This window comes from Oryzias latipes, chromosome 19 (genome assembly GCF_002234675.1).
Source record: "Oryzias latipes chromosome 19, ASM223467v1".
NCBI classification, from domain to species: domain Eukaryota; kingdom Metazoa; phylum Chordata; class Actinopteri; order Beloniformes; family Adrianichthyidae; genus Oryzias; species Oryzias latipes.
In genome coordinates this window covers 8293331-8320301 of record NC_019877.2, presented here as the reverse complement: position 1 = coordinate 8320301, position 26971 = coordinate 8293331, and the positions used below count along the sequence as shown (strand labels likewise).

At 35.0% G+C, this 26971-nt stretch overlaps 3 protein-coding genes across 6 annotated transcripts in view; 1 reads left to right on the top strand and 2 right to left on the bottom strand.

Moving 5' to 3' along the window:
- The first annotated feature begins 493 nt into the window (after positions 1-493).
- Positions 494-1989, top strand: LOC111946374 (fibroblast growth factor 21-like). The gene is made up of 3 exons (XM_023949164.1): positions 494-1172; positions 1250-1353; positions 1428-1989. The coding sequence occupies exons 1-3, from the start codon at positions 1013-1015 to the stop codon at positions 1716-1718; spliced, it is 555 nt and encodes a 184-aa protein (XP_023804932.1). The 5' UTR covers positions 494-1012; the 3' UTR covers positions 1719-1989.
- Positions 1990-2397: 408 nt separating this feature from the next.
- Positions 2398-26001, bottom strand: LOC101160112 (potassium voltage-gated channel subfamily A member 1). 2 transcript variants are annotated; one of them, XM_023949137.1, is made up of 4 exons: positions 25132-25998; positions 10014-17553; positions 9055-9800; positions 2398-4238 (listed from the first exon to the last, which is right to left on the bottom strand). In XM_023949137.1, exons 3-4 carry the CDS (start codon positions 9739-9741, stop codon positions 3345-3347), a joined length of 1581 nt encoding a protein of 526 aa, XP_023804905.1. In that variant the 5' UTR covers positions 9742-9800; positions 10014-17553; positions 25132-25998; the 3' UTR covers positions 2398-3344. The 2 variants fall into 2 exon arrangements, with proteins under 2 accessions (XP_023804905.1, XP_023804904.1); XM_023949136.1 differs by having other exon boundaries at positions 9055-17553; positions 25132-26001.
- Positions 18591-26971, bottom strand: part of LOC101159863 (potassium voltage-gated channel subfamily C member 1) — a 40850-nt gene continuing 32469 nt past the window's right edge. For all 3 annotated transcript variants that reach the window (XM_023949127.1, XM_023949125.1, XM_023949130.1), the window contains one exon: positions 18591-22266. In XM_023949127.1, the coding sequence (XP_023804895.1) occupies positions 22112-22266 (155 nt within the window). In that variant the 3' untranslated portion in view covers positions 18591-22111. The remainder of the gene's footprint in view (positions 22267-26971) is intronic.

The window sequence follows — 26971 nt, the reverse complement described above, 5'->3', positions numbered from 1 at the left end:
GAACCTTTTTGAGTTCCCAGCCTGAAACGCAGCTTCTCTCTGAAGACTACACAGCTGCAGCACTGTAAACACTTCCTCTGCCCATAAATCAGCATCACCCACTCCTTCCTTCTATTTCTCCACCACACACATATGAGCATGAGATAAACACCTTAAAACCCCAAACAGCTTTTGTCCGTTCCTCCAGTAATTATTTACCATCATTTATTGGGCAAATGACGCAGGGATTCCTTCGTTTTACATCTTCATTGTGAAGTGTTTATTTTTTTGTTCGGAGGACTGAATGGGAAACCAAGAAAGATTACTGTAAAAGTATATTGAAGACGATTTACAAATGCAAAGTGTATTGGGTAATGTCGAAATGTTTTTTCAAAAGTAACACTTTGCAACATGTCTACAGAAAACAATCTGTTATCAGAAGTTGCGTGCTTTTGGAAAGTTTCTGTTTCAGACTAAATAAGTCATAAAAAACAAAAAAATGTGTTATAATAATAAAAAAAAATTATATAAATGACTGAAGCGAATGAAATTCCAAAAGTTCAAATTTTCCAGCATCTTTACTTTTAAACAACTGTAAAAAACCCAAATACAAGGAGCACACAGGTCTTTCTTGTGGCACGCAATTCTGGTTAATCATGTAGAGATGGCTGACTCATGCTTACTTTACCGAAGCACCTCCTTCTCCTAACTCCATTTATAAGAGCACAAATTTGCTTTAGTTACAGCATTTCTCATTCAAACTTAACTATTCTCTATTTATTTAAATTATTTTTTTAGATATTTGTTTTCCTATCTATTTATTATTTTGCTTTCAAAAAGCCCTCTTAAAAAATATTCTGGAAATGCCTCTTTTTACCTGCTTCACATTCACTTTTTTACTAGTTTTTCCACTTTCCTTTGGGTTTTACATCCCAGATTCCAACCCTCTTTTACACTTTAACAGTCAGGACAGAGAGGTGCATCTTTACACAGGTATTTAAAATGTTTTATTGCTAAAAGAACCCTGCTTCTGATGAATAATGAGACCTTGATGCTCCTAAAGGACCTACGTTTAGATTTTTTGATTTTATTTTATTTATTGATTTTTGCTGCAGAAAATCACAGACGTGGGCTTTACCTGCAGATGAACTCGGATGGAAGAGTGACAGGAAATGATGCTCAGACTCCCTACAGTGAGTATTTGGTTGAAACGTTGAAAACTGAAGTGGAGGGTGAAAGGTTTAAGAAGGGATTTTTTTTCTGTTTTCAGGTGTGCTTCAGCTAAAATCAGTCAAACCAGGTCATGTTGTTATCAAAGGGCTGTCATCATCTCTATTTCTATGTGTAGACAGTGGAGGCCATTTAAAAGGACAGGTAAGAGAATCAGAGAAATGTCATCGTTCTGGGATTTTTTTCCCACTTTTTGACTTATTTCTGATCATTGTCAGGGTGTCTATAAAGAGGACGACTGCTCCTTCAGAGAGCTGCTGCTGGCAGATGGATACACTCGTTTCCTCTCCTCCAGTTATGGAATTCCTCTGTCTCTGGCATCGAGGCATTCCTCAGATCGTCCCTCTATCCCTTTCACTCGGTTTCTTCCACTCCGGAATACTTTACCGTCGGAGAGCCTGTCTGAGCAGCCATCCGACAATCAGAGGTTCTTCAACATGGACTCCGATGACCTCTTTGGGATGGCTCTAAATCCTGTAATCAGTCCTCATTTGTCAATGGAAAAGTAAAACACTATTCCAAACAGATTTAATATGTATTTATTTCCGTTTGGATGAAACTGTAGACTTGATTTTGCTGCTTCATCATTGTTGTCAAGTGATAACATTAATATTTATTTATTTATTTGTCATGTGTAATATGTAGGTCTTATTTAAAAGTTGAAACATTTTGTCCGCATTGAAATTACAGATACTGTGTTACATAAAAGTGTAAAAAGATACACTTGAACAACTCAAGTGTTTTTTCTATGACTGAATAAAAGTTAATATTATTTGAGAATTCATTTTGTTCACTCATTGAGCCAAACAAAATCCTATTATTCAGAAATTACAAAATAAATAATTTATGTAGGTCACAAAATGAGCACTATTTTTTGCATTTACCTTTTCTTAAAAACACAAATGATTCAATTAGTTGGTCGAGCATTTCAAATTATTTGTTGTAGATTTATACGACTATTTGAGATTATCAAACATTTTATGTTGTTTAAAATATGCTAAAGGAAACACAACTTTTTTTCTGAAACTAAAAATATTTTGGCCCTGCAGATTTGGTTTTAAACTGTCACATTTCATATATATAGATATATATCTATATATATCTATATATAGATATATATATATATTTTAATGTTTTTGTCATTGCTACACAAATAATACTTGATTAAGCCATGATTCTGCAGCTGCCACATATTTAATTTGTTCAACATTGGAAATGAAACACCCAGTAAGGGAAACTTAAACATTGCAGTAATAAAAAGAAAGCCTTATAAACAGGTTAGTAATATTACTACAAGTTGAATGTGTTTGGCTAATCTGCAATGAAATTTGTTTTATAGACTTTTAGCTTTTCTTATTTTTAAAATAAAACATTTCTGTTATTTATTTCTAAAAAAAAAATCAAGGCAGTTTACTTGTGGAAAGCTATACTTACCTTTACATTAATTATTTCTGTTTTGTTTTACATTTGTATTTCACTGTTTCTTCCTTTATTGACTGACAAAGTGAAACATCATTTCAACAGTTCACACGTTGATTGTATTTAGCAAAAAAATAATTGAAAAACAAAATCTTTATTTGATAGAAATTGGTGAGAGCACAAGTCAGCCCAGAAAACATTATTTTCCATAACTCTTCAACTTTGCACCAAATGCAATATTCAACCAATCAGCAGTGATTATGCCATTCCAGTGGTTTATTTCTTTTAAACTCTAAAAGTATAGCATTTTAACTGTTAATTTAAAAAATGTTGAGCTGTCATCTGTGAGATTTCAGTGTTTCTAGGATGCTTTATTGGTTTGTGGTGACACATGATGACTTAAAGGTCAACAATCTAAAAAGCTTTTAGTAATAATGACTAAGACATCACAGTTTTAAGGTACAAGCTTTTAGAAAATTAGACTAATCCAAGTTTGGCTATTCATAAAAAAGCACAATATTTCAAAAACATGACCCTGAGAATAAAAAACTGACTGAAAATGAGTTTTAAATGTAATTTACACAGCAATAAATAGTTGCAAATCAGTGTATTATTTGGTGGTGTAGGTCTGTAATTATCTCCAACCTGTTTGTAGATCATTGTTCTTATCTCAGTGAAATTTCTTTTGGCTTCTTGGACAAAACAGTCACTTTTGTCTAAACTTGAGTAACCAATGGTTCTCCTAGAAATGTATTGACCTTTCCATACTCCACAGTCAGATCTGCACAACGTCCACCAAGTAAAGTTCCGTTTAAGGGATTGCAGATTCCTTCAGATGCATTATACTCATCTTCTGGATCCCTATCGCCTTCCTCTATTTCATCTTCGTCAAGCTCCTCATCCTCCCACAGCATTGTCTGGACATGATTGTACTCAGTTTGATCTTCACATTCAGTCTCTCGATGGTAAAAGTAGCTGAAGTTGGACACAATGACAGGCACAGGCAGGGAAATAGTGAGCACGCCAGCAATGGCGCACATGGAGCCCACCATTTTACCCCACACTGTGGCTGGATACATGTCACCGTATCCCACGGTGGTCATGGTGACGACAGCCCACCAGAATCCGTGTGGGATGCTGACAAAGTCAGTGGTGTTGTGGTCGGCTTCAGCAAAGTATATGGCACTGGAGAAGAGAATGACACCAATGAACAGGAAAAAGATTAGCAGGCCGAGCTCTCGCATGCTCGCCCTCAGGGTCTGGCCCAGGATTTGAAGACCCTTGGAGTGCCGAGACAGCTTGAAGATCCTGAAGACTCTCACCAACCGGATGACTCTAATGATGGCCAAGGAAGTGCCTGGAGAGGAATCATTGGTTTTTGCTAGCTCTGTTCCCAGAGTAACAAAATAAGGCAAGATGGCGCTGAAATCAATGATGTTCATGATGTCCTTGAAGAAGCGCATTTTACTGGGAGCGCTTGCAAAGCGCATTACAAGTTCAAAGGAGAACCAGCAAATGCAAATGGTTTCCACAATGAAGAAAGGGTCATGGAAAATACTTGGTAAGGATGAACCGTTTTCAGAACCGTTCTTTGAATGTGAGTGGAAATCCTGTGGAGGCAAAAACACAATATACAGGTCAAGTGTTAAATATGCCCAAAAACAAATACCTAAAATCCAACTAACAAAGAAAACAAACTTTAACTTAAACTTTTTCCACTGAAAGATCCTAATTTTAATGATTTTTGTGATCTAACATGCTACATGCAAAATCATTAAAAGTCAGTCAAAGAATAAAGTCTCTGACCAAAAATCCAACCATCTATGATGGTATTAACTGTTCAAAACAACTTCCAAATGGTTTTCCATTTGCCATAAACTAGCACTGCACGCTTTGGAAGTAAAACGATTGATTGATTATTTGTTTATTGATTGTGCTCTCTGTATGAGATAACTCCAGATTCTGCAGGCAGCTTTGGATGTCTCCTATCTTTTCTATTTATTGTAACCTGTAACTTCTGCCTCCTGCCCCACAGAAGAGGTCTGACCCCTGCTACTGCCAAAATTTACAATCCAAATTAGGTTAACATGGATTAAAAGTCACATTTTGGTTAAAATTGACCACATAGAATAACATATTTGCATCTCAGTGCATAATGAGTGTATGCAAGAGTTGTATGCCTCTGTATTACAGTAGATTATGCTAACTGTCAGAAACCCATTTACATTTATTCTAGATCTTCAACGTAATATATCTCCAATTGTGGCATTCAGCTTCAGCATGTGCTTCCATCCATTCATTTTCAGAGCTTGCTAAATCCCTTTTAGGGTCATGGTGTTGCTGGAGCCAACCCAACTACTGTTGGGCAAAGGTGGGGTACACCCAGAACAGGTCGGGAATCTGTGCATGGCCCAGCATTGGCTTTTAAGCATATAAAGAACTATTTATGAAGTTCATTGTTTCTGCTAAGGAGAAACCCTTTGTAAGTATTAGTCCATGGAGAATGTTTAAAAATAGTTAAAATATTTAGTTTTATTGACATTTATATGTCATTTCTACAACTTAGTTGTTTTATGATAAATACATTTAGTCAGTAAGTTTTGTGTTTTCATCAAATTTTTTTATCTAAAGTCATTGTTTTAGTGCCAAAATAAGGTAAATTACTGGACGGTCTCACTAAAGCCTGATTCAACTAACCAAACAAGTATCTGGTTTAATTTTCTGTTGTCAAGAAAGAAATATAGACGTAATACCTAAAATTACAATTACAAAACTTTTACAAATCATTGTAAACATTTAACTGCAATGTTGTTGGTCTCTTGCCTCCAGAATCCTTTTTTTTTTTGACTATTACGCTTTTTTTTTTTTTAGATTAATGTTTCTATTATTCAGTACAATGTTGCTGTACTTATAAATAAAAATCCTAAATATTTTTTTATGTTTTGTCAGAATTTTATTTCACAAAGATTTCCGCATAGTTTGAAGGGATTGAAAACATTTTTATCAAAGCTAATAACAATTAAAATACAGTGTAAGTTGAGTTATAAATTATAAGTTACACAAAAATCAATTTAAACAGCATTAAATATGCTTTTCATAATGACAAAAAATAATAGTATATGAATAATTAATATATTTCATTTTTCTAAGTACATTAAGTTTGGATAAAACTTTGTTAAATGCAAGTGACTGTTGTCATCCAAGTTTTTATCTGAATAACTATTAAAAAATGAATGAATGAATGAATTAACTGACATGGATCGTCATTGAGAAGAGGTTATTTGTGTTGCACAATGCCAAAGGAATTTAATGTTACATAGTTCCACCATATTAGACTACAGATTTATACTTTCCATGATTAGTGGTTTGATTTATGACTCATAAATTGCTATTTTTTGCCTAGTGTACAGGCATCCTGTGTCCTCTTCAGAAATGTTTAATCCCCCCACACTGTAAGCTGCCTTTGATATACTATAGTCGAGGAGCTGTGGTAGAATACTGTGTTGAACTTCTCTTTGACACCTTCTTGTTGCTTCTCCCTTTTGGCAGCATCATAAAAGTGTTTGACATATGCAGCTTTCCAATCTTGTTTTCAGTCCACCTGTCGTTCCATCTGCCCTGTCAGTTAGCAATATATATTCTCACACTGGATGGAAGATTCACACTCAACGTCAAGTCCAAAGCATGATTACCAGTGGAATATATATATATAAAAGGATTTGTTTAGTTTGCCATGTTGTAAAAGATTTCGTTGTAGTTTAAATAAACTTTAAGTTTTGATTTTGACTTTCAGTAGCAGGTCACTGACAGTGTTTATTACTAAAGGTGTACACCTACAGAACATGTTGATCCAAGGGCTCTCCTAAGACTAAATATAACTGAGAGAAATCTCCGCAGAGAAACATGAGTGGCTCACTGCACTGCTCCTCGTCTATCGTCTCCTTTGTCACTATTCCCATCTCGCTTGGCTGCTGCTGACGGCTAGCATTGCAATGCAGTTGGGTGAGTATACCAACTTGCGGAGGAGTAAACTAGAGTCGGTTTCCTGGCAGCAGAGCCGGCCTGGCCCAGCACAGCATTCCTGAAGGAAAGTGTTAACATGAGCCAGACTATGCTACCCATCCTGGAAGACCTTTCATTTTCTGGTCATGAGCCACCCAACGCTTTGGCTCACCTTTGCTTAAGTGTAAGGTCACATGTGACCAAACATTAACACAACTAACTGTCCCCTGTCTCTTTCTCCACTTTCTATCATTAGCAAATCAGACCCTCCCATTACCCCTTGTACCCTTTAGCACTTCTTGAATCCAGATCAGATTTAACAGCGACTAAAATAATCACACTTTAAGCTTCCTGGAGACTCTCTTTTTCTTTGGTCTGCTTCCAGACATTTTGCTCAGTTGCTTCTTGTGCCAGACTTCCTCTGCCAAACACGCTCTCTAAGTTTGTGTTTATTTAAACACCTGCTTTCCGTCATATTGTGTTTCCACCAACCCAAATACTTAAATCACATTTGAAGGAGTGCCATGTGTCCTGATTGTTTGGACGTTTCTACAATTGTTAAGGGTCTATTTGGGTGTTAACCACAAATAAAGAAATCTTGATAGGAAAACGGAGAAAATGTCTATTTTTAATGTTAAACTGCAAAGAATATTTTTTAAAAACAATGCTTGAACAGAAAATGCTTTATAGCTTATGAATGTTTACATTAACATTTGTGACGTATTTCTTTTTTTTTTTTTTGGATAACAATTATTCCCCCTAATAATCTTATTATGCACAATTGCATTTTCACAAGTGCTGGCTGTGCATTGCTGCAAGATGATGGCTGTATGTTGTTTGGTCATACAGCTGCTTTTGCTGGAAAATTCCCTTTGAGTTCACATCCACACTTCTTTTAGTGTGTTTTAAGTGTCTGGGTTTAATAATCTATGCATGTATTTTGTATTTTTGTAGTCTGCTGCCAGCTTTTGTTTATACAACAAACACCTGTAAAGATCCAGCCAATAATACTGACTGTTATCTTTAGAGTTTGAAACAGCCATGGGTGTGGCTATAGGCTATCTGGATTAACTCATTGGACAGTGTGAACACAACAATATTGATTGACTTGAATTAGAATTTCTGGTGAGAAATTCAACTTTACACAGCTGTTAGTGGTAATAATAGCCCAATATATTGTACCTTCAGTGAGGAAGTAACTCTCACAGTTTAGTTTAGATGCCCCACCTTTTTGAAGATAGCCAATGAATTAAAAAGGGTAAAGGCTTTGTTGAGGATCAGACACATGGGGGGGGGGTTGAAGTTGAAGTGTGTTGTGTATAATTTTCTTCACAACAGTAGTTTTAACAAGGAGATTTTTCAGAAGTTTCAAAAGTATGAGCTTTGCCCATTAGGAAGGGCTCTCTACCTGCACTGCACATCTTTTGCTTTTATTTTGAAAATGTAATAGGTTAGATCTTATGTGCTGTTCTATGAAAGACCATCTGTTTAAGCTCAAGCAATGCAGAAAAAAAAAGCTTGGAATTTAACTTCAACCGAGCCTCCTCATTTTCTTCTCCTGAAATGAAATTCAATGGGAGGACTGATTACAAGAGGTTGGTTTTTAAAGAGAACAAATTCTCATTCTCATCTAATATTGTCTAATAAAGTCCAAATTCACACGAAAAGTAATGTTTTGTTCAGGTTGGTTACGCTTGATGTTTATAGGTTTATTTTCTATTCATCCAAACCTCTGGGTATTTTTCTTTAAAATGTGTTATTTTGATCAAAAGGCTAAAAATTAGGAGCAGTTTTTTTAAGTTGAAGTTGAGTGGACCGACAGATGGACCCAACAATACTCTGCCACACACCACCACCTTCACACCAGGCTTGGAAAAAACACATTCAGGTGACCGCTTCCAATGAAAACTCTGTGTATACGCACATGAACTGTCGTGTTTACCCATCGCTATGAACGTTTCCATTTTGAGGCTCTTCATACACATATTTGGTAGTGATATTGGAGAGATGTCCTTTTCAAAACATAGAAATGCTAACTGATTGAAAATTTGTTTGTTCTTGAATGCTCCACATATGCCTGGTGTGAATGTAGCTTACGAATCGTCTATTTTTATTAAGTTAGACAGGGCAGACTCCAGTCAACATCCCCAAGTCACGCTTCAGATTTTTTTTTTTTTCACACCAGCAATTATCCGTCCAGTATTTGTAAGTCTATGTCTTTCCAGCAGCACATTATTATATTATGTTTGCGCCCTGACTAGAATGAATTCATTACTGCCATGACTGCTCCAAGTGTCTCTGGGCCTTCAACATTTGTTCCTCCTTAATCGACTGTATAACATCAATGCCTATAAAAGAGACCTAAAACCTGTTTTAGAACCATCTGACTTTGTCAAACACGATAAGAAAAATTATAAGTCAAACCTCTTTATCAGCTTTCAGGGCAGGGATTGTCTCCAGACAGAAGATGAGGATAGACAACACGATCACCATGACGCTGATGATGGCGATGATTCGAGCACCTGATGAGGATTCTGGGTGCTCAAACAGCATCCACAGTTTTCTCTGGATCTCGTTGGATGGTAAAGGTCTCTCCTCCTCTTTTGGGAAACCTTCATCTTCCTTAAAGCGATTCAGGATTTCCTCTCCAAGCTCATAGAATCTGAGCTCATCCATGAAAATGTCCAAGGGTATGTTAGCAGGCCTGCGAAGCCTGCCGCCCGACTGGTAAAAATATAAGATGGCATCAAAACAAGCTCGGTTACGGTCCAAGAAGAGCTCATTTCGAAGTGGATCAAAGTATCGTGATCTCCTCCTAGGATCACCAAGCATGGAATCTGGGAACTGGGCTAAGGTACGGAGTTGAGTTTCGTAGCGCATTCCTGAGACATTGATGGCTAGTCTTTCCCCCAGCACCCATCCGTTTCTCCATAGGATACCTGAACGTCTGTCTTTTTTCCTTTCTTTTTCATTTCCGTTGTTCTCCTTCTCTCCTTTTTCCTCACTGTTAAGCTGGTTCTTCAGATGTTTGTCTTTCTCTACATGCTCCTCTTTTACTCCATCATTTCCATTGTCGGCCTGTTGGTCATTGTTTTCCATTGTTGATTCCATCCAAATCCCCCCCCCACAAAAAAAATCTAAGAGTCAATTTTCAGCAAATTTTTAAACACCTGGACAAAAAGTAAAACCAATCAAGAATCAATATTAATAAGTCAACAAGTCAAGGCAAAGTAAAAACATGGGAGGACTTATTCAGAAAAGTCTGTTTGGTCAATTTTTTTTTAAAATTTAGTATTGGAATAGATTTTATTCTTTAAAAAAAAAAATGAATAAAAGACAAACAAGCAAATGTGGTGTTCCGCATGAACACAGAAGTCACTCACTGGATGAAAAACAGCTGCTGACAGATGATGCCCCCAAAAAATCACATCGCTTGCCTCCTTCGACTCATCAGGTTGCCTTATCTTGTCTTCATCCTGTCTGCCTGTCACATGCACATCAGCTCCCGTTTGCTTGTGGTCAGCACAGGTTCCTCTGTGTCAGGTTAACTCACTATAGCGGACTGGACACCAACTTAGCTTCCAGTTGTTTGCTTTGGGAACACAGAGGATCGTGCCCTGTCCCTTGCTGTCTCACGTTGTCCGTCATGAAAATTAGTGGGAATGCTGCCGTGCTGAAATCGGACCCCTAACGGATCCCTCCTACCCCTCCCTGTTCTTTCGCTCCCTTTTAGCCATGAGGCATGACAACATTCAACCTTCATATCAAATGTCACATTCGTTCCGCAAGGAGCGGCTCCTTGACAGACAGGAAACTTGATTTGGATTTATTGTTCCATTCTAATACAAATAAATCTGTTAAAACAGAAAACAATGTCACAATCATTTATAAAGGTGACAGTAACATTCACATGGAGTAAAATGAAGTATCAAATTGCCATTTAAGGGGAAATATCACATTTATCAGGGCTAAACAGGCATAAATTAAATCAGATTTTCAACAGAAGATGTATCGTAAAAAAATCTACTATATATTCTCTAAAATCTTTAAAGACTAAATTATTTTTTGTTTCTTTCGAGCATTTCTGAATAGTTTTGTCATATTTTCAAATTTTAGAAATTTACTTAAAAATGTCATAAATCTTACTGCTTATTCTCACTTTTTCATTGTTTTCTTTAGTTTTTAATTTCTTAATTTATATTTGCTTGACAAGGAAATTAGATTTTTGTTTTTCTTCCAATTTTCTGAATTCAGTCGATTAAATTCAGTTGTTAAATAGTTTTTTTCTGTTTTGTAATAAACAATCCGCTCATGTTTTGTATAATTTACTTCCTGTTAGACCTGTCTTCATTCGTCAAGTTCTACAATCTCTTCTACTTTGTTTACCATTCATACATGATGGACTAAAATAGATGTTTCATGGTTTAATTTATTAAAATACTAAAGTTGACTCATAAAATAATCGCTTCATAAACTGAAAAACCTTTACCAGGAATTTCTGAAAAGTGTCAGTAAAAAAATAAGAATATAACTCCGCTTGTAGTTAAGGTTAGCAGGGCTTTATGCATGTTCCCTTTTAATGTATTTAGACTGTGTCACACAGTTTATCACAGTCTCACAGGCTGACAAAGACTTTTCAGTCAAAGTGGGGATAAGTGTCTTATTCAAGGACAATAACTGTCAACGAACTCTTTGACAGAATACAGCCTCTCTGTAGTCATATGTTTCTGTTATAAAACTTGATTTCATTTAAATGTTTATTAATAATTTTAGATAGTTACACCCATTCCAAACCCATACAACAGATTAGCCTCATCTAAGTATTTGCTATAAAGATCATTTTAATGAGGAAATCGCACAGCTCTGATTTTTGGGTAAATTTTGAGATACATAAAATAATCGTACTTCACTGCTTTTCCTGATAAACAATCAGACAGTACTACTTTTTTCCACCAGAGGGAGGTGAAGGTTTTTTTCTTTTTTTATACATTTATATTGCAGGGAAAATACTGAAAGAGGCTTTTACTGACATTTCCTCACAGCTGCCTTCACTTAGTGGAAAACCTCACTTCTCATAGGGCTGATGGGTCACATGAAAGTTTGATCACGTTTCAGGAGCCAATGAGATCCTTAAAAATGCCTTCAGTGCCATCTAAAATATCTACGCAGTAAAGTGGAGGAATATAGATTAACCTGTAGAAAATAATCTTTTTTTGCTTCAATTTTAAACCTTTAGAATCCTTACAACTGCATCTCATTATAATGCACTATGTAATTTACTTTAATTGCTCTTTTAATACCTGAAATCTTTAGAACTGTAACAAAAGTCCAGTAGAAGAAAACAAAAAAAAATTTTCAAGCTCAATGTTTTTACAATTAAGCTGCCCATATACTTAAATAATTATTTTAAAAACCAGACAGATGATTTAAATAAAACATCAATCCGATTTAAACAGCAAACCTTTTGAAGTTCTTTGTCTGAAATTCTACTCAAAAACGTAATGTGATACAATCTAATGCAGCTGATTTGTTTGTTTGTTTGTTTGGGCATCTCTTTAAAAACTTAGAAAATGCAATTTTTGCGTTAATTTTCACAGAGGAGGGTAAACAGATCCAGTGTGTCGGATGTTTGGATCAAGTTTCAGCTACTGGATATGAAACAGCAGGAACTCTACCGGAATTATCACATCAGTTACAGAAAGATCAGACACAGATGACTTTAACATCCTGTAAAGGATTACGTGTTTAGCCCAAAAATAGAGACAAAGAACAATCCCTCACACTTATAAACTTCTTGTCTTGCATTGAAACACAGCATGTTCTCAAACCTTCAGTCTCATCTGATCTGTCATGCTTTTGTTTCTCGGAAGACTTTGGATTTTCATTCTGCCTCCACTTCAAGTGTTATCGTGTCAGTCACTGTGACATGGTTTTGTGCTCCTGACAAGGGCATGGATAAACTGTCACAATCAGAACAAACCCCTTTTATCAATCATGCTAAATTCCTTTGTACAAAATCCCCCATTTCAGTTAAAAAAGAAAAATCTGCCTACTCAACAAAAGAAAGACACAAAATCAAGGTTAAATTTTCATTTATTTTAAGTCGACTTCAATGATTTTTAAGCAGTTTTAATGTCTCTGAGAAAAGCATCTCCCGACTGTTAATCAGTTATTCCTTCAAGCTGCTATGAAGATTGGTTCACATTAGATCGTGTTAACATTCATACATAAGTCTCAATAGTAGAAATATGTTCAATTATGATGATTTATTGATATGTATCTATTTTTTCTTGAAAATATAAAAAGATAAGTAATGAACATTCCATTGAAATATACTTTATACAGTTCTTGATGATTTGTTCTTTGTGTCCCAACATTTCAAAAATGAAATCTGGCTTAAGTCACAACTAGATGCTCCAGTGACCTCCTCTTCTTCCCATTCACACTCCTACTAAGACCACAGTACAATGAACCAGTACTTAAGTCTGTTTTATACATTTGATAGCATGTAAAATTAATCTTTGGAATGCTTACATTAATGCAAATAACAATAAATGGTATTTATGTATATAGATTTGATGCTTTTTTTCTAAAGAAAATAACGTTTAGTACGTTAGAAAAATGTATTCAGTTTGATATAATTTCCTCTAAAATAAATCTGGTCATATTAATTTGTTAAAATAAATTATCTTTAGACAAGACTGATTGCTAGGTAATTCTATGGAAAGCCATAGCGCCACTACACATGTGGTTGCAATCATCTGAACTGATGGCTGCACAGCAATACAGTAAGTGTCAATCAGCGGCATTCGTGGTGCAGATTGCATACAATTTCCCCAACAAAAAGGATCATACGGAAACATATTAAACAGAAACAGGCAAGAAGAAAAGAAATTGGACAGGATGTAAGTGGGAACAATCATAGGACAGCCTCTAAAGAACCTACAGAGGAAATGTCATAATAATGTGCTGAAGCACAGTTACTGTCTATGCGACCTACTTATCATCTAAAGCATTTTTATTTATTTGGGTTGTATGAGGTGGTATGTTCTCTAACAGATTGCAACTCTTTTGGAAATAAAACAGACTTAGCACTCTCGACATTGTAACCCATTCGGCTGAACGTGTCTAAATCAAATGGCAGTATTATGCATTGGAAAAGAAAGACATCTTTTTTCAGTCTCACATTGGCAGAGCAGTCACAAAGTGGAGGAATATAGACATGGCTGGCCTAACAGTGAGGGAATGCTGTTAGAAAAAGACACTACGTGGCCAGAAAAGCACAAACAGCTGGGTGAAGCACAAAGATTTCACAGCTGTGCACACTACCTCTAAAACGCTCATGAACATCCATGTGACCATCCGAGCCATAGTAGGCCGATGCCTTCAAATAATGGGAACTGAAAGCTTCAAAAGAGAGAGGACCAAAACAAAACCATTTCCTGCAAATTGACAAAAGTTTACACACCCTGTAAAACCAGCACATTAATCAACAGAGCTGTTTAATACTGTCAGAAGTCTATATCACAAGGACTCTCATGTTCTGGTGAGCCTCCCACTGAAATAAACTGGGAATGGTAAGAGGACCATTCAGCTGCCTGAGCTGAGCCCCGGACCAGCAGGGTCTTAAACTCACTAGGGATACAAATACTGCTTGATTCTAATCTATCTTCTCTTCACTAGTAACCTCCATCTCTCACTCTCTGACATCATTTTTGGAAGCTCTGAGTCTCTTTGATTTGCTCTTCTATGGCGGCATTGTGTACGGCAACGAGCTAGCCAGCAGGAGACGGCAACTCTAAAAAACAATGGTGGATGCAAAAGACCTGACCATCTAAAGGAACAAAGACGAGCTACCTCTACACACTCATGCTGACACTGCGAGTGTGAGTAGTTTTCAGTTGCCTCTCTGAGGAAGACGTTTCTGCTCTACATACAACACGGCACAGTGTTTATATTTACCGGGGCAAGATTCATGACAATGACAGAAGGTTAGGGGGAAATGTCAAGACTCCGTTCCCCCTTAAGAGAGATTATCAAGTCATAATGCATGCGTTTTTTTACACATCACTGTGAGGTGTTCACATTATTGTTGCCTATATACTAGAATTCATTATGATTAAAAGAAACTGCAAAAACACCTACATCCACACACTATTGGCACACCTGAGTCCTTAAAACAACATCAAAACTTTGGAATGGCAGTTTGTTCCACGCAAAACCTGAAATCTTTCCTGATTCTTTGAAAGTGTAGCATCCTCCCTTATGTCACTAATCTTTACTGGGTGAGCTACATCTAGGATTTTGCTTTTCAACTCAGTGCAAGTGGAACGGAACTGCCTATCCTAACAAAACCCTTCCATCCATTCAGGGCACTCAAGGCCCTTTGAAAATCCTCTCAAGGCTTGAGCTTTGAAGACGCTTCAAGGACTCGAGGTTCTCCGTTTTTACCTGCTACAGTCATGTGACAACTCTAGTATTATTGCCAAATTAAAGTAAAGAAAGCAAACCATGACTACTTATCAACACTGTGATATGGAGAGCTGTTGTTTTAGAACTACTGCTGTTCTGCTACGGAAGTTGTGCAAAGAAACTCAGAAAGAAACATGGTGATCAACAACAATAAGTGTCCTTTGCACAGATGCTACAGGCAAAGGCTATTGATTGAATATTTTAGAAAATATACTGCGTAATGCATTACAAATAAAAGTATGGCAGAGATCATAAACACTGGAATGAAGAGTGTAGGGCAGTAATAGCAGAGAGATTTCATTAAACAAAACATAGTTTTGGGGTGTACTTTGCAAACATACATGTTTCAATATTCACATTTTTTTACTTTTCAAAACAAAATATAGCTCTTCTCTTTCATTATAATCTTTTTTTAAAACATTAATTGCATATAACACTTTTTTAATTGTTTTATATATACTTTTTTGTATCTCTAGCACCCTTGTCTTCAACTAAGGGCTTGCAGAAAAGACAGTCATGCAAAGTTGTCATGCTGGTAAACAAAGTTACAAAAATGCATTATCTTTTTTTTATTTGTTTTACTTTGTGTCCATCCTTTGTCTTCCCCATGTCTGTGCAAGAAAGACTCAGTCTTTGCTTAATGTTTTTCAAAAAAAAAAACGAACAAAAGAAAGAGACAAAATAGGGAACAAAAAAGACATTTCCCAGTGCTTCTGGGGTAAAAATGTTGCACACCCCTCATGAGGAATATTTATTTGGATCCTTTTTTTTTCTGGAACTCCATTTCACAAATGCAAATCTTCTTTTCACATTTGCGTTGGACTTTTATTCCTGCGTTCCCGGACCTTTCCATCCTCTGACGTCATGAAGAGCTGTAGAATTGTTTATCAAAATATAGATTTGTTCTCTTTGTACACGTCCGTGCTCACTCTACTCTTGGTCCATTTCTTCTCATTTTACCCTTTTGCCGAAAGGCTTTGCTAATCTTTATCTGGACACTGACTTGCCAGTGAAGCAGTTGTTGATAGCAAGAGGGACAAGAGAGAGACAGGGCAGTATGCGTCTGGAGAATGTTATGCCGTATTGGCAGTGTTGATCTCTATGTTGGGAAACATATTTGTCAGATTGGTCCCTTTCAAAATAAGACAGGAGCTGAAACCAGTCCTTGATTATACACACCTGTGTGGGAGAATTCACTTTAAATTAGGCAGGCTAGCACAACAGACTGACGTCACTGTTTCTTTTGATTCTGTGAGTCATTTGTTTTTGTGACAGCGTCAGTCTGTTAACGATAAGAAAAGACTTAATTGTGCATATGTGCATCCAGATGTAGGATGAGTGGCAGTTAAAGAACAGAGGGACAATGGTCAGTTTAACAACGAGGCTTCTGTCCTCTCTGCATTGAATATTTCTCCCAATCTACTATACAATACAGTTGGCCGTTCAGCAAGTGCATGCCATAGGACCTTTGGTATCCCACTTAGATTTTCGTGCAAGTCTACATGAGTACATGAGAGATAAAATGGGCCTTTTTCATCCACGGTGAGAGATTACACATCCATGATTTGAGCTGATGCTACATATGCTTCATTACCACAGGTGAGGGGGGCAGTGTTTCAATCTCATTGAAGCTAATGGAAGACACAGGTTCTATACAAGTGCTAACTTTGACACAGAGCTGTTTGAGGGTGCTGTTCAATACAGTGTGATTGATCTCATAATTGTGCATTTATGGGATGTCATGTAATGAATAAGGTCCATCTTTTGACTCTCATGTACTCTTTCTTTTTTTTTTCTTCACTGGAAAGCAACCCAAGAGGAAAATGACATCTAGAAGATCCGTTGAATGCATAAATTCCTCAGTATGTGAGCTGTTGATGGATTGAATCCAGCCAACAGATGCTACAATATGTTAGCAGAGATGCTACATTGTTCAAGCAATCCAGTTGAAGACAATTGTTTTTTTTTTATATCCTTTTCATTGTTTTGTTTTTTCCAGAAACTCATGGAGGTTCTCAGCTGCTCAGAACTGTCGTCAGCGCCGAGTTGCTTAAGATGGGTTTTATAATGTTACCAAGAGGAATGCCATCTGGAATGTGTAATTAAGAGTCCTTTCCTCTTCAAAAGTGTGTCAGTGCTCAGTATGTTTGCAAAAAAAAGAAGAAGAAAAAAAGGACGTGGGAAGAAAAAATAGTCAGTTGGAGAGTAGTCAAAGGTGTGGATGGAAATCCAAGAGCCTGTTTTGGTAGCAGTGTAAGGAGCAGACCATGTAATATATATATATAGATTTTTTCTTACTCAAGATTAACCTCTGGTCTCTCTTGTCACCCCAAAGATCTCCTTTAAACTGTCCATCCGTGACATGCTGCTGCTTAGGTGGCTTCCACTGCAAATTTGTCTACTGGTTACCGACTCCTCATATGAGAGAAGGCGAATGCTAGAAACTTAACACTGCAAAGACAAAAACAGAAATCTGTTACCATTCAGTAAACATACAATATGTAAAAGAAAAGTAAGAACACCAACACTCAGCTTGTAACATTATGAGTAATAGTAGTATCTAAATGGATTTATAGTAAATGTATGTTTAAAACTAGCCAATTATTTGGATTGCCACAACACAGTTTCATAATGTTACTGTCATTATGCAGAAGAGTGTAATAATCAGGGATTACCATTACCTGTGAACTGCAGGTTAAACTGTGTCAGAATGAAGTACACACGTTTAAACAATAACTACAAGAAGCTACAAAAACACTCTATGGCATATAAATGCGCACACAAAATATTAGCATGTACTGCAAGTTAGAGGTAAACAGCAAAAAGAGAACTTTAGACATTGAAATTGTGGTTTTTAAGAACAAAAACAGCAAAGTAAGTGCATTAAAATCCCAGCAAGCTCACCTCTATTCACCAAGTTACCTGGACATGTGCAAACATTTTCAACTGAATGGATATTTAAGTCCAAAAATATTTTCTGATAACTGTTACTTAACAACAACAGTTCTAAAGGGGTTTGCTATTATAAATAATTCCTGTATATTACTGGATGATACTTTATCAACATTGATGCGGCGTCATTTGCAGACAAATGTCATGATTACTACTTTTCCAGCGTCCTCTTCATCTTGTTCTTCTTTCCTTCTCTGCACAGATGATTATTTGTCCGAAGTCCATCGTTTTAAGAAAAAAAATTAAAGAGACGGTGCACACGTGGACATTTAAACACTTTGTATGAAACATATCTTCTTAATTTGGTCCCTATTAAAGATCGAGTATTGTATTTGATTAGGATTCACAGCTTAGTGAGTGAATGTGTTGATGCAACAAGTTAATTAATAGTAAATAGGTGCAAATTTGAATAAAGCCAAAAAGTCAAAGGGCAGTCATTTGATAAACACTAGTAGATTTGTTTTTTATTTAACTGAGAGATTTTTTTTAAAATAAGTATGGAATAACAGCTGACGAAAATGCATACGTCAAAGCCATTATCCCGCTAATCATTTAATCCACTTTTTTTAAAAAAAGGTGTGCCAGCAAAGGCATTATTTTTTAACCAGCGACATTCTTTTTCTGGTCAGTATGCGGAATTTTTAAGAATTCTAAAATACTGGTTGCATCTTGTGGAAATGTGGCAATGGAATTGTGTTTAAAAGCTAAAAACATAAATTATAATTCATCAAAAAGATCTTTTAAGATCTACTCAAATTATACAAGTACAATGTAATATTAAGAATAAACCAGATAAAATAAAAAGAGAAAAAATCTTAAACATGAAAACAGAAACAGCTCCACTCCAGATGAAATTGTACATATTGGATCATTATGGTCAACACTCACAAGCTATAAACTTCATTCCATATAACTTTTAATGTTTTTAGATGTGTAAATACAGATTTTTACATACAATGTAATGACCACTGATCTATTCAAGCAGTGCTTTAAAAATGTAGCTAGTTAAATCCAGCTGGGTTGTATCCTGAATGACATCACAGCCTAAAGAGGCCTCATAGAGGCAACAAATGCCTTTTTTTATTAACAAGAATATTTATTTATCACAACTAGTGATCAAGATTACATCTAAACACAGTTATGACACTCTTATCAGTTTTGTAGACAGCAAAAATCAAATACGACCAATCACATGATGCAAGTGATGCAAATGAAAGCTAGGTGTGAGATTGTGTTAATCTTTTCCTTTTGCTGTAAAAGCTTAAGGAACGCATTGCATACTTTTCTTTACAGTACAAAAAAATTGACATTCTAGATATCTACAAAATGTCAAATCCACACTGTGGAATCTTTTCATGTTTAGGGGGTATAAATGTGCGTTTGCAGGTTTTTCTTTAAGAGCAATGGTGATAACAAGAGCTACAGGCTGTGATTGGCTGGGATTTAAGCATGGCCAAAACACAAAGAAACAAACTGTCCATATAACTTATTACATGTTCATAAAAAAAGTGTATTTTCACAATAAACTAAACATTTTACCGTCCAAGAGATTTCCAATCAAGGAGCAATAAAAAGTGCATTGAATAATTAAACAAAAAACTGCATCTCTCATTTTTTTCACAATACAACTGTAAAACAACTCAACACTTAGAACAGTTTATAAAAAAAATAGGACAAATGGGCCTCAATAAACTGCATTGTAGATCCAGTAAGATGTTACATTTGACATTTACTTTGGAACAATTTGACTTAAAGTACCACAGATTTAAACAAACATCAAAGTGTTTCCTATTTTTTTTTTTACTGCATATCAACAAAGATATGTGTTATATGTGAGTGTCTGGAAGCACATGGATATTAGACAAAATAGCAATCAAGCTTAAAGATTGTACCAAATAATAATATTGCAACCTGATTAAATAGGTACTTGTTCTTCTTAGTTGGACATTTCTGCTCCTGGAGTTGACAGTTTAAATTAAAAGTTTATATATCCTTATATATAACCATCTTTGAACAAAATGTGACAAGTCAGTGGTACAGAGTCAGTTTTTACACATGTTACAAACAGCAGTGATGAAAATATAAAGGATTTACAAAAGTAAAAGCTTTAAAATGTCTGGTACCACATAAAAAAGGAATGCAACAAGAAAAATGGTTCTTGTCGTAATGCTTTGATCACACCTGGAATAGCTGAATCAAAGATCGTAGTTTGAATCTGTGCGTTTCTCTGCTTAAAAATGTATTGATATACCTATAAATGTGCATGCAATCCAGCATAAAATGATTGTATGTGTTATTGCATATGTAAATGTAATATTACTTTTTTTTTTGCTCCTAAGTACACATATGTTTATTGACATGGAAAAGGTGGAAGTGAAAGGGATACACTTATTCATAAAACTAACAATTTGGGTTTGTAGGGAATACTTACTTTTACATTAAAAGTCTGTTTTGTTTTGTATTGTATAATATAGATTTTTGTTTCTGTATTGCGCAATCTTAATTAATATTACATATTACATTTTGGTTCTTATTTATTTTTCAATATTTTAAGAAAATATTTCAAATGAGAATAAATAAGTGGAAATTTTTTAATGAGGTCCGCTCATGTGTTCAGTTGGTTTAAGTTTTATTAAAAATCTGTTTCTTACATGCAAAATGTCAACGTTAATTATGAATTATGAATACTGATTGTTAGTAAAGTGCTTGTACTTTTTTTACATTTTGTATTAAACAATAGCATTCCGTGTCTGGAATTTTCTTTTTTTTAAGTTGTTACTCTGGAAAGCCTTCTAAATTTGTTGCCCTTAGTCTTATTTCAAAAATTATAGCTGTTAGCTGTATAGCAAATGTTATAGCTGTCCCAATTATTTTTTAAAGGTCTATTCAGTCATTGTAGTTTCCTTTACAATAATTTACATTAACTATGAGACCCATGGCCCCTCCTTAATACATTCTTCATAAGTATATGTATGATGTACTGAGACCTTTAAGTCAATTAATGGAATTTCCGGGCAAAGCTAAAAATCTGTTAGAATTGGGTATTCTTTGTCAATGTTTAAATAAAAATTCAATGATAACCACCTCTGTCTTGATTAGAACCACCAAATCACTTCACCAAACTACTCTAACCTAACCAGAAGTTTTATTTTGAAATAAAACACATTTTACTGGTATTTCCATTAAAGCTAACAGTAACAATGTTTTTTTTTTTGTTTTTTTTTTGCTTATTTATGAATTTAGGTAGTCTTGGGTATTGTTTTTAGATTTCTTACTCTCTTTGCTCAAAGCCAAGCAAAAGTTTGACCTTTTTCCAAAGCTACAGCATGTGCTATCTTGGTTTGATGATAAAAAGAAATTGCACTCTACTTTAATTAGGCCTTAAATAACAGTCTATGGGGAGTATACATTGCAGCACTTTTTCTATATGATCTCTTACTGGTTTAATAAAGGTGGCAGCTTTATGCTTTTGATGAAGATATTATTATTAATTATGCTAAAGTATTTTCCTATGAGCTTTGAGAAACACACTCTCAGGAATAACAAATAGAACTTTAAATGTATACTAATGGAAACAAGTTCTTATGGATCATATTAGGAATGAAATTATAAATATTTTTGTATTCTTTTTAAAATACAACTTCACTTTGTGTCTATTTTTTAAGCTTTAGACATTAGATTGTTTAAATTATCCAAATAAGGTTCAGTAATGTTATAGAAGCTCCATCAAATCAATAACGTTTTCTTTGGCTAAATGAACGTCTTCTCTCACTATAGTTCTAAGCATAGTTTGGTCCAAAACATAGATATGAATCTAAATAACTTAATATTGAAAGTACCTTCCTTTGTTTTTTCTTATTCAAAATTATATTTTTCAGTATCTATAAAGCTAGATTTTACCCAATCTGCACACCTAGTGCATGTATCACAACCTGAAGAACTCGCACAACAAGACATAATTTCACTATTAGGTTCCTTTTTTTCTTATTGCTCTTGTATTTGCATGATGTCCTCTGCAATAAATGGAAGCATCTGAGAGGTTAGGTCTAATTTGGGTTTACAAAATGGAGGGGATGGGGGAACGACAGCGGCGCAGTTGTCTCGGGGTCTCGTAGTTCTCAAAGGGGGGACTGGTGATTGGGGCGAGTCGCAGAGATGATCCAGCCATTCCAGATATGTTATTGAGACTGCGAGATTTCTCATGGCCTGTCGCTTCAGCAAAAAAATTTGAACCCATATTTGTGCCAGTTTGATATATTGTGACATACAAAAAAAAAAATATGAGAAAAAACAAAAGTTTAAAAGTTTAAATAGTCAAAGAATTTTAAAATATAAATTTAAAATGATGCAAAAAAATTAAATAAATATTGCAAATGTTATTAAATCATATATAAAGGACACATATGGACAGAAAGAGACAAGACAGACAAGACAAAACAGGAAAATGTAAGTTATGATATGCCTTTTTTTCTCAAGACAAATCTAAATATTCATTTTAAGTTATCCAACACCAATTGTAGGCCCTTTGCATAAATCACCCAAAAGAATGACACAATTTGGGTGTTTTAGACAATTATTTGGCCAACTGTACACAGTTCAAAACAAAGACATGGATATTATAGGTGTAGTTTAGCGATTGACCGAATGAAGTTTAAAAAATGAATTACCTTTTTCAAAATAGGCCAATTAGAAAACAATTCATTGCCTTTCATTATGTTTTAGCACACGATTTTGTAAACTTCAAATGGCCAACATGAAAATAATGTTTCTACAAAATGTAAAAACGATTTCTGTTTGCCAGCAATTACATCCTTTGAAGGATATTGGTTTATGTTTTAGTTACAGAGGGAAATGACACATGGGGGAGAAAAAAAAGGATTTATGACTAAATCCAGCAGCACAAGTGAACTTGAAGAGCAATTCGTGCACTGCTCACAATATTTTTGTCCTAAAGGTCACTTGCATCTGTCCTTTCCCACTGCAATATTGTAGTGAAATAGCATGCAGACGATAAGTTCTTCCTGTAGGGGGCAGCCAAAGAGAAGTGCTATGTGTTGTTGCATCAAATGAGGTGAAATACGCCATTGGTGGGCTGTAGTCACCCACCAATGATTATCTTACCATATAATGGATGGAGGATTGCAGTTTTAATCAATAATCTGTGTTTATTTGTTGATTTATCAATTTTTGCATAAAGAATGTGATACATTTTAAAAAAGCTCCAACCATCATATGGTCACATTCAGACAAGTAACACCCACTGATACACTATGACACCCTTTGTGCCTTCCTGCTAAAAAAGGGGAAATATTGTATAAATTTTAATTTTTTAATTTTTATTTTTTTTTTCATTATTTTGACTGACTCACACATAATAGGCAGAGGGTAGCAGGGTAAAATATTTATGATGCTTTTTCACTGGGCTTCAGATACGTTGTGCCACACAGAGATTTCTGAGAAGCTCAGCCAAATCTGTGTTGCATTTGTCTAAGGTTTAAAATATATTTTAAAAATCCAAAACAAGTTATCCTTCACAATTTTTTGGAAATCTTAGCAGTGCAGGTGTTTGCTGAGTATTTAATGGAGCACAGTAGGAAATTAGTACAAGTTTGTGAGGTGGAAGAAGAAAAAAACAAAAATGTTTAGATAAATGAGAATGAGCTGGAATTTTTATCCATCCCTTTAAAGCAAATTTTTTTTACCTTTTTCTGACTCCTCAAGGTCCAGTTTTAAAAATTGTTTATAGGAACTTTTCCTATTATATTATATTATATTATATTATATTATATTATATTATATTATATTATATTATATTATATTATATTATATTATATTATATTATATTATATTATATTATATTATATTATATTATATTATATTATATTATATTACATAGTATAACTAAAAAAATGAATATTTAAATACTTGGCACAGGGTCTCCCTGTTTAATGGATTAAATTGTTAAAAAAAAAAAGGAAATTCAGAATCAGGCCAGTATTGAGTGCAACCCCCCCCCCCCCCCCCCCCCACACACACACACACACACACATTAACACATTTCTTTTTCTACCAAGCTACTCAGTCAAATTCTTTAGACTAATAAAAACATATAATCACTCAGCAGGAGTTTCCTAGAAAAGGGGCAATAAGTGGATCCATCCCAGCCAACATGTTCTCTTTAAATATAACTGCAAGGCTCAGCAAATGGACAAGAGTGCTTTCATCCATTTGTGGCGTAAAAATATGGCTGCTGCAACTTCAACATGTCCCAGTTCCCAAAGGTAATCTGCAAACTTTGCAAAGTGCAGTGGACCACTTTGCAGTAAAATCTAAGTCTGTTCAAACACACCACTGTTTTTTTTTAATCTGAACTCTCTGCAGTTCATTTCAAAGAATCCACTTCTTTTCTTTGCTTCATTAAGGGTTTTTTCTTCAATTGCTCACGATTTTAGAGCTTGATTTCTCCCTGATCATGATAACTATCCTCCCTGCATACATGTTGCACATATTTAGTGTAATAAATTATTTAAAAATGGCTGTGACATTTGTGTACCATAACAGTTTGGATATAAATAACTGAAACAATTAATTTCACTCAATTCTGGAGAGATTCCAAACATTTCAGCTCCATAGAAATATTTGTGTCTTAAAAATCATAAAATTATTACATTTCACTTTGGTTTTGGCAATATAAAATTATACATATTTCTTGTTTGTTACACTTCCCTAGAGTATAATTTTAGATAATCAGCTAAAAGCAGGAAACAAATAAAAAGAAATGGAAAGCAATTCCTAAGGAATACTGTGCTTTCCAACCTTTTCCTTCTTTAATTTTCTGTTTGTGAGCACAACACTTTATAAAACCCATTTAGAACTTTTAAACAAATAAAAACTAAAGATTTTTATCCGTCTTTTGCAGGTTGTCAGTTTGTTCTCTTGAAAATAAACGTTATTAACAACAACATCAGTGTTAGTTGGGTATTCTGAGGTTCTCCGTCAGGGGAAATGGTTAGTCTGGCTCAGTGATGACATAATTTCTCACACTTAATTTACACTATGGAGGGAATATGTACCTACCTACAGTCAGACTTTAGTTACACTTGCACTGCAGTGGCGGCCTGGGAATGGGATGAAGAATGAGTGTTAATCACAGAAGGAGTAGGTCATGCTGAGAGGAAGCAGGAAAAGAAAAGGAGCTGCAAATATTGTGGCTAGGAATATTCATACTGGGCTATTTGTGGTTAACAGCGGTGGCTATAAAAAAAAGATTGTGTCCAACATTATCTTTGGAAATGACAGGCTTAAATCCTATATATGGATAGAGAAAAAACACCAGTCTCCATCATTTCATAAATACGTGTTTGCCGTGGAGCAAAAAATAAACTGTTCTGATACCTCCAAACACGGTATAATTTATACATGGAATAAATTGCTTGTTAAAGATAGTGTGGTCTCCTATTACCCATAGTAAAAAGTATTGATCTTTTCATCATGAGGACCCACAAGTAGCCCAGATAAAGAGCCTGATATCTTCAGGAGAAACTAGATGCCATAGATTTACTTGTGCCTTGCCTCATCCCCTGAGGCTTATGTAGGTCAGGAACCTGTACACAACCGGTTAAAATTAAACCTCAGATCTACTTAATTACCATCATACACTTATCTAATATTAATATTTGTAGATGCAGTTCATTGCTTCTTTTACATAGCAAAAAAAAAAGTCCTAGACAGAATATTTGCAGAGTTTTGGAGTGAAACCTAAGGTGAAACACTTAAAAGATGACAATGAAAAAGGATTTAACATACAGTGAGAACTCAAAAGGAGAAAAATTATTACAATGCAGACATCTTTTTGCACAAATTGCAAAAAAAGTTCCTGAAAATAAAAATGAAAAGGTTTGGTCGTAGGTTATTGTAAACAGGGTTCTGCAATAAAAAATGCATTAAACAAATAAAGACTATATATAAATAAAATATATATAATAAAATATATATTTTAAAAAAAATCAAAATTACTGTCAGAATTATGAATAGTAAATAATAAAAGTGAAAATGAAGAGTGAATAATAAGTAGAGTTTCATGTGCTTGTTCAAACAAGCATTTTTTGGTAAAAGTTTTTCGGAAAAAAAGTTCTAATGTTCATAATAGTGCTTTAAGAATATTTTCTTTTTTTTCTTTTTTTTTTTTTTGTGATGGAAAGACCTAACCCAGTGAGGTCTACACAAAAAAGTAGCACAACTTCTCACTGTTTTCCCTTTCATTCTGATTCTTACAGAGACCAATAAAAATCACAGGAAAACACAGGGGAGGTCAGTCACAGAGAACTATGAAACATAATTTGAATTAAACACAACCAAAAACAACACACTAAATTCAAATCAGTCTTAAACTCAAACCATAAAGCATTCCCAATAGCACAAAAACACCAAAGTAACAAAAATACACACCATATTAGCAACAAAAGAAGTAAATTATTACAAATAAAAACAAAATACACACATAAACATGTACACATACATCAAGCACTTAAATTGTTTTTCCTGCTCTCTCACACCTGGAGCAACATCCTCCAGAGAAAGACGGACATCAAGGGGCGGAGTCACTTGTCAAAGTTTGACAGGTGACTCCGCCTCAGTCACAAATCAGCTGTTTTTAAAGACGTCACACGCCACCATCTGATGACGACCCTGACGAAGGTGGAAGGCATTCCGCCGAAACATGTCGGTAGGTTTAACACAAAACAAACCCATATATACATAAAAAAAACAATTTAAGTGCTTAATAGAACTTATAGACACAATGAACTTCATTGAATCATGTACACATACAGTTAGTAGAGAAAGAAATAAAGGACCTTGACCCCAACATGACTGAGTTTGTTGACCAAAGTCTGGATTTAAAGAGCAGGATTGACCG

Bases quoted from the DNA above. Each gene is read 5' to 3' on its own strand.
- LOC111946374 (XM_023949164.1), top strand. From the start codon at position 1,013: ATGAATAATGAGACCTTGATGCTCCTAAAGGACCTACGTTTAGATTTT. The intron at 1,173-1,249 runs GTGAGTATTTGG...TTCTGTTTTCAG, and splicing joins TGATGCTCAGACTCCCTACA to GTGTGCTTCAGCTAAAATCA. The intron at 1,354-1,427 runs GTAAGAGAATCA...GATCATTGTCAG, and splicing joins GAGGCCATTTAAAAGGACAG to GGTGTCTATAAAGAGGACGA.
- LOC101160112 (XM_023949136.1), bottom strand. From the start codon at position 9,741: ATGGAATCAACAATGGAAAACAATGACCAACAGGCCGACAATGGAAAT. The intron at 4,239-9,054 runs GTTTGACTTATA...TTGCCTCCACAG, and splicing joins CCCTGAAAGCTGATAAAGAG to GATTTCCACTCACATTCAAA.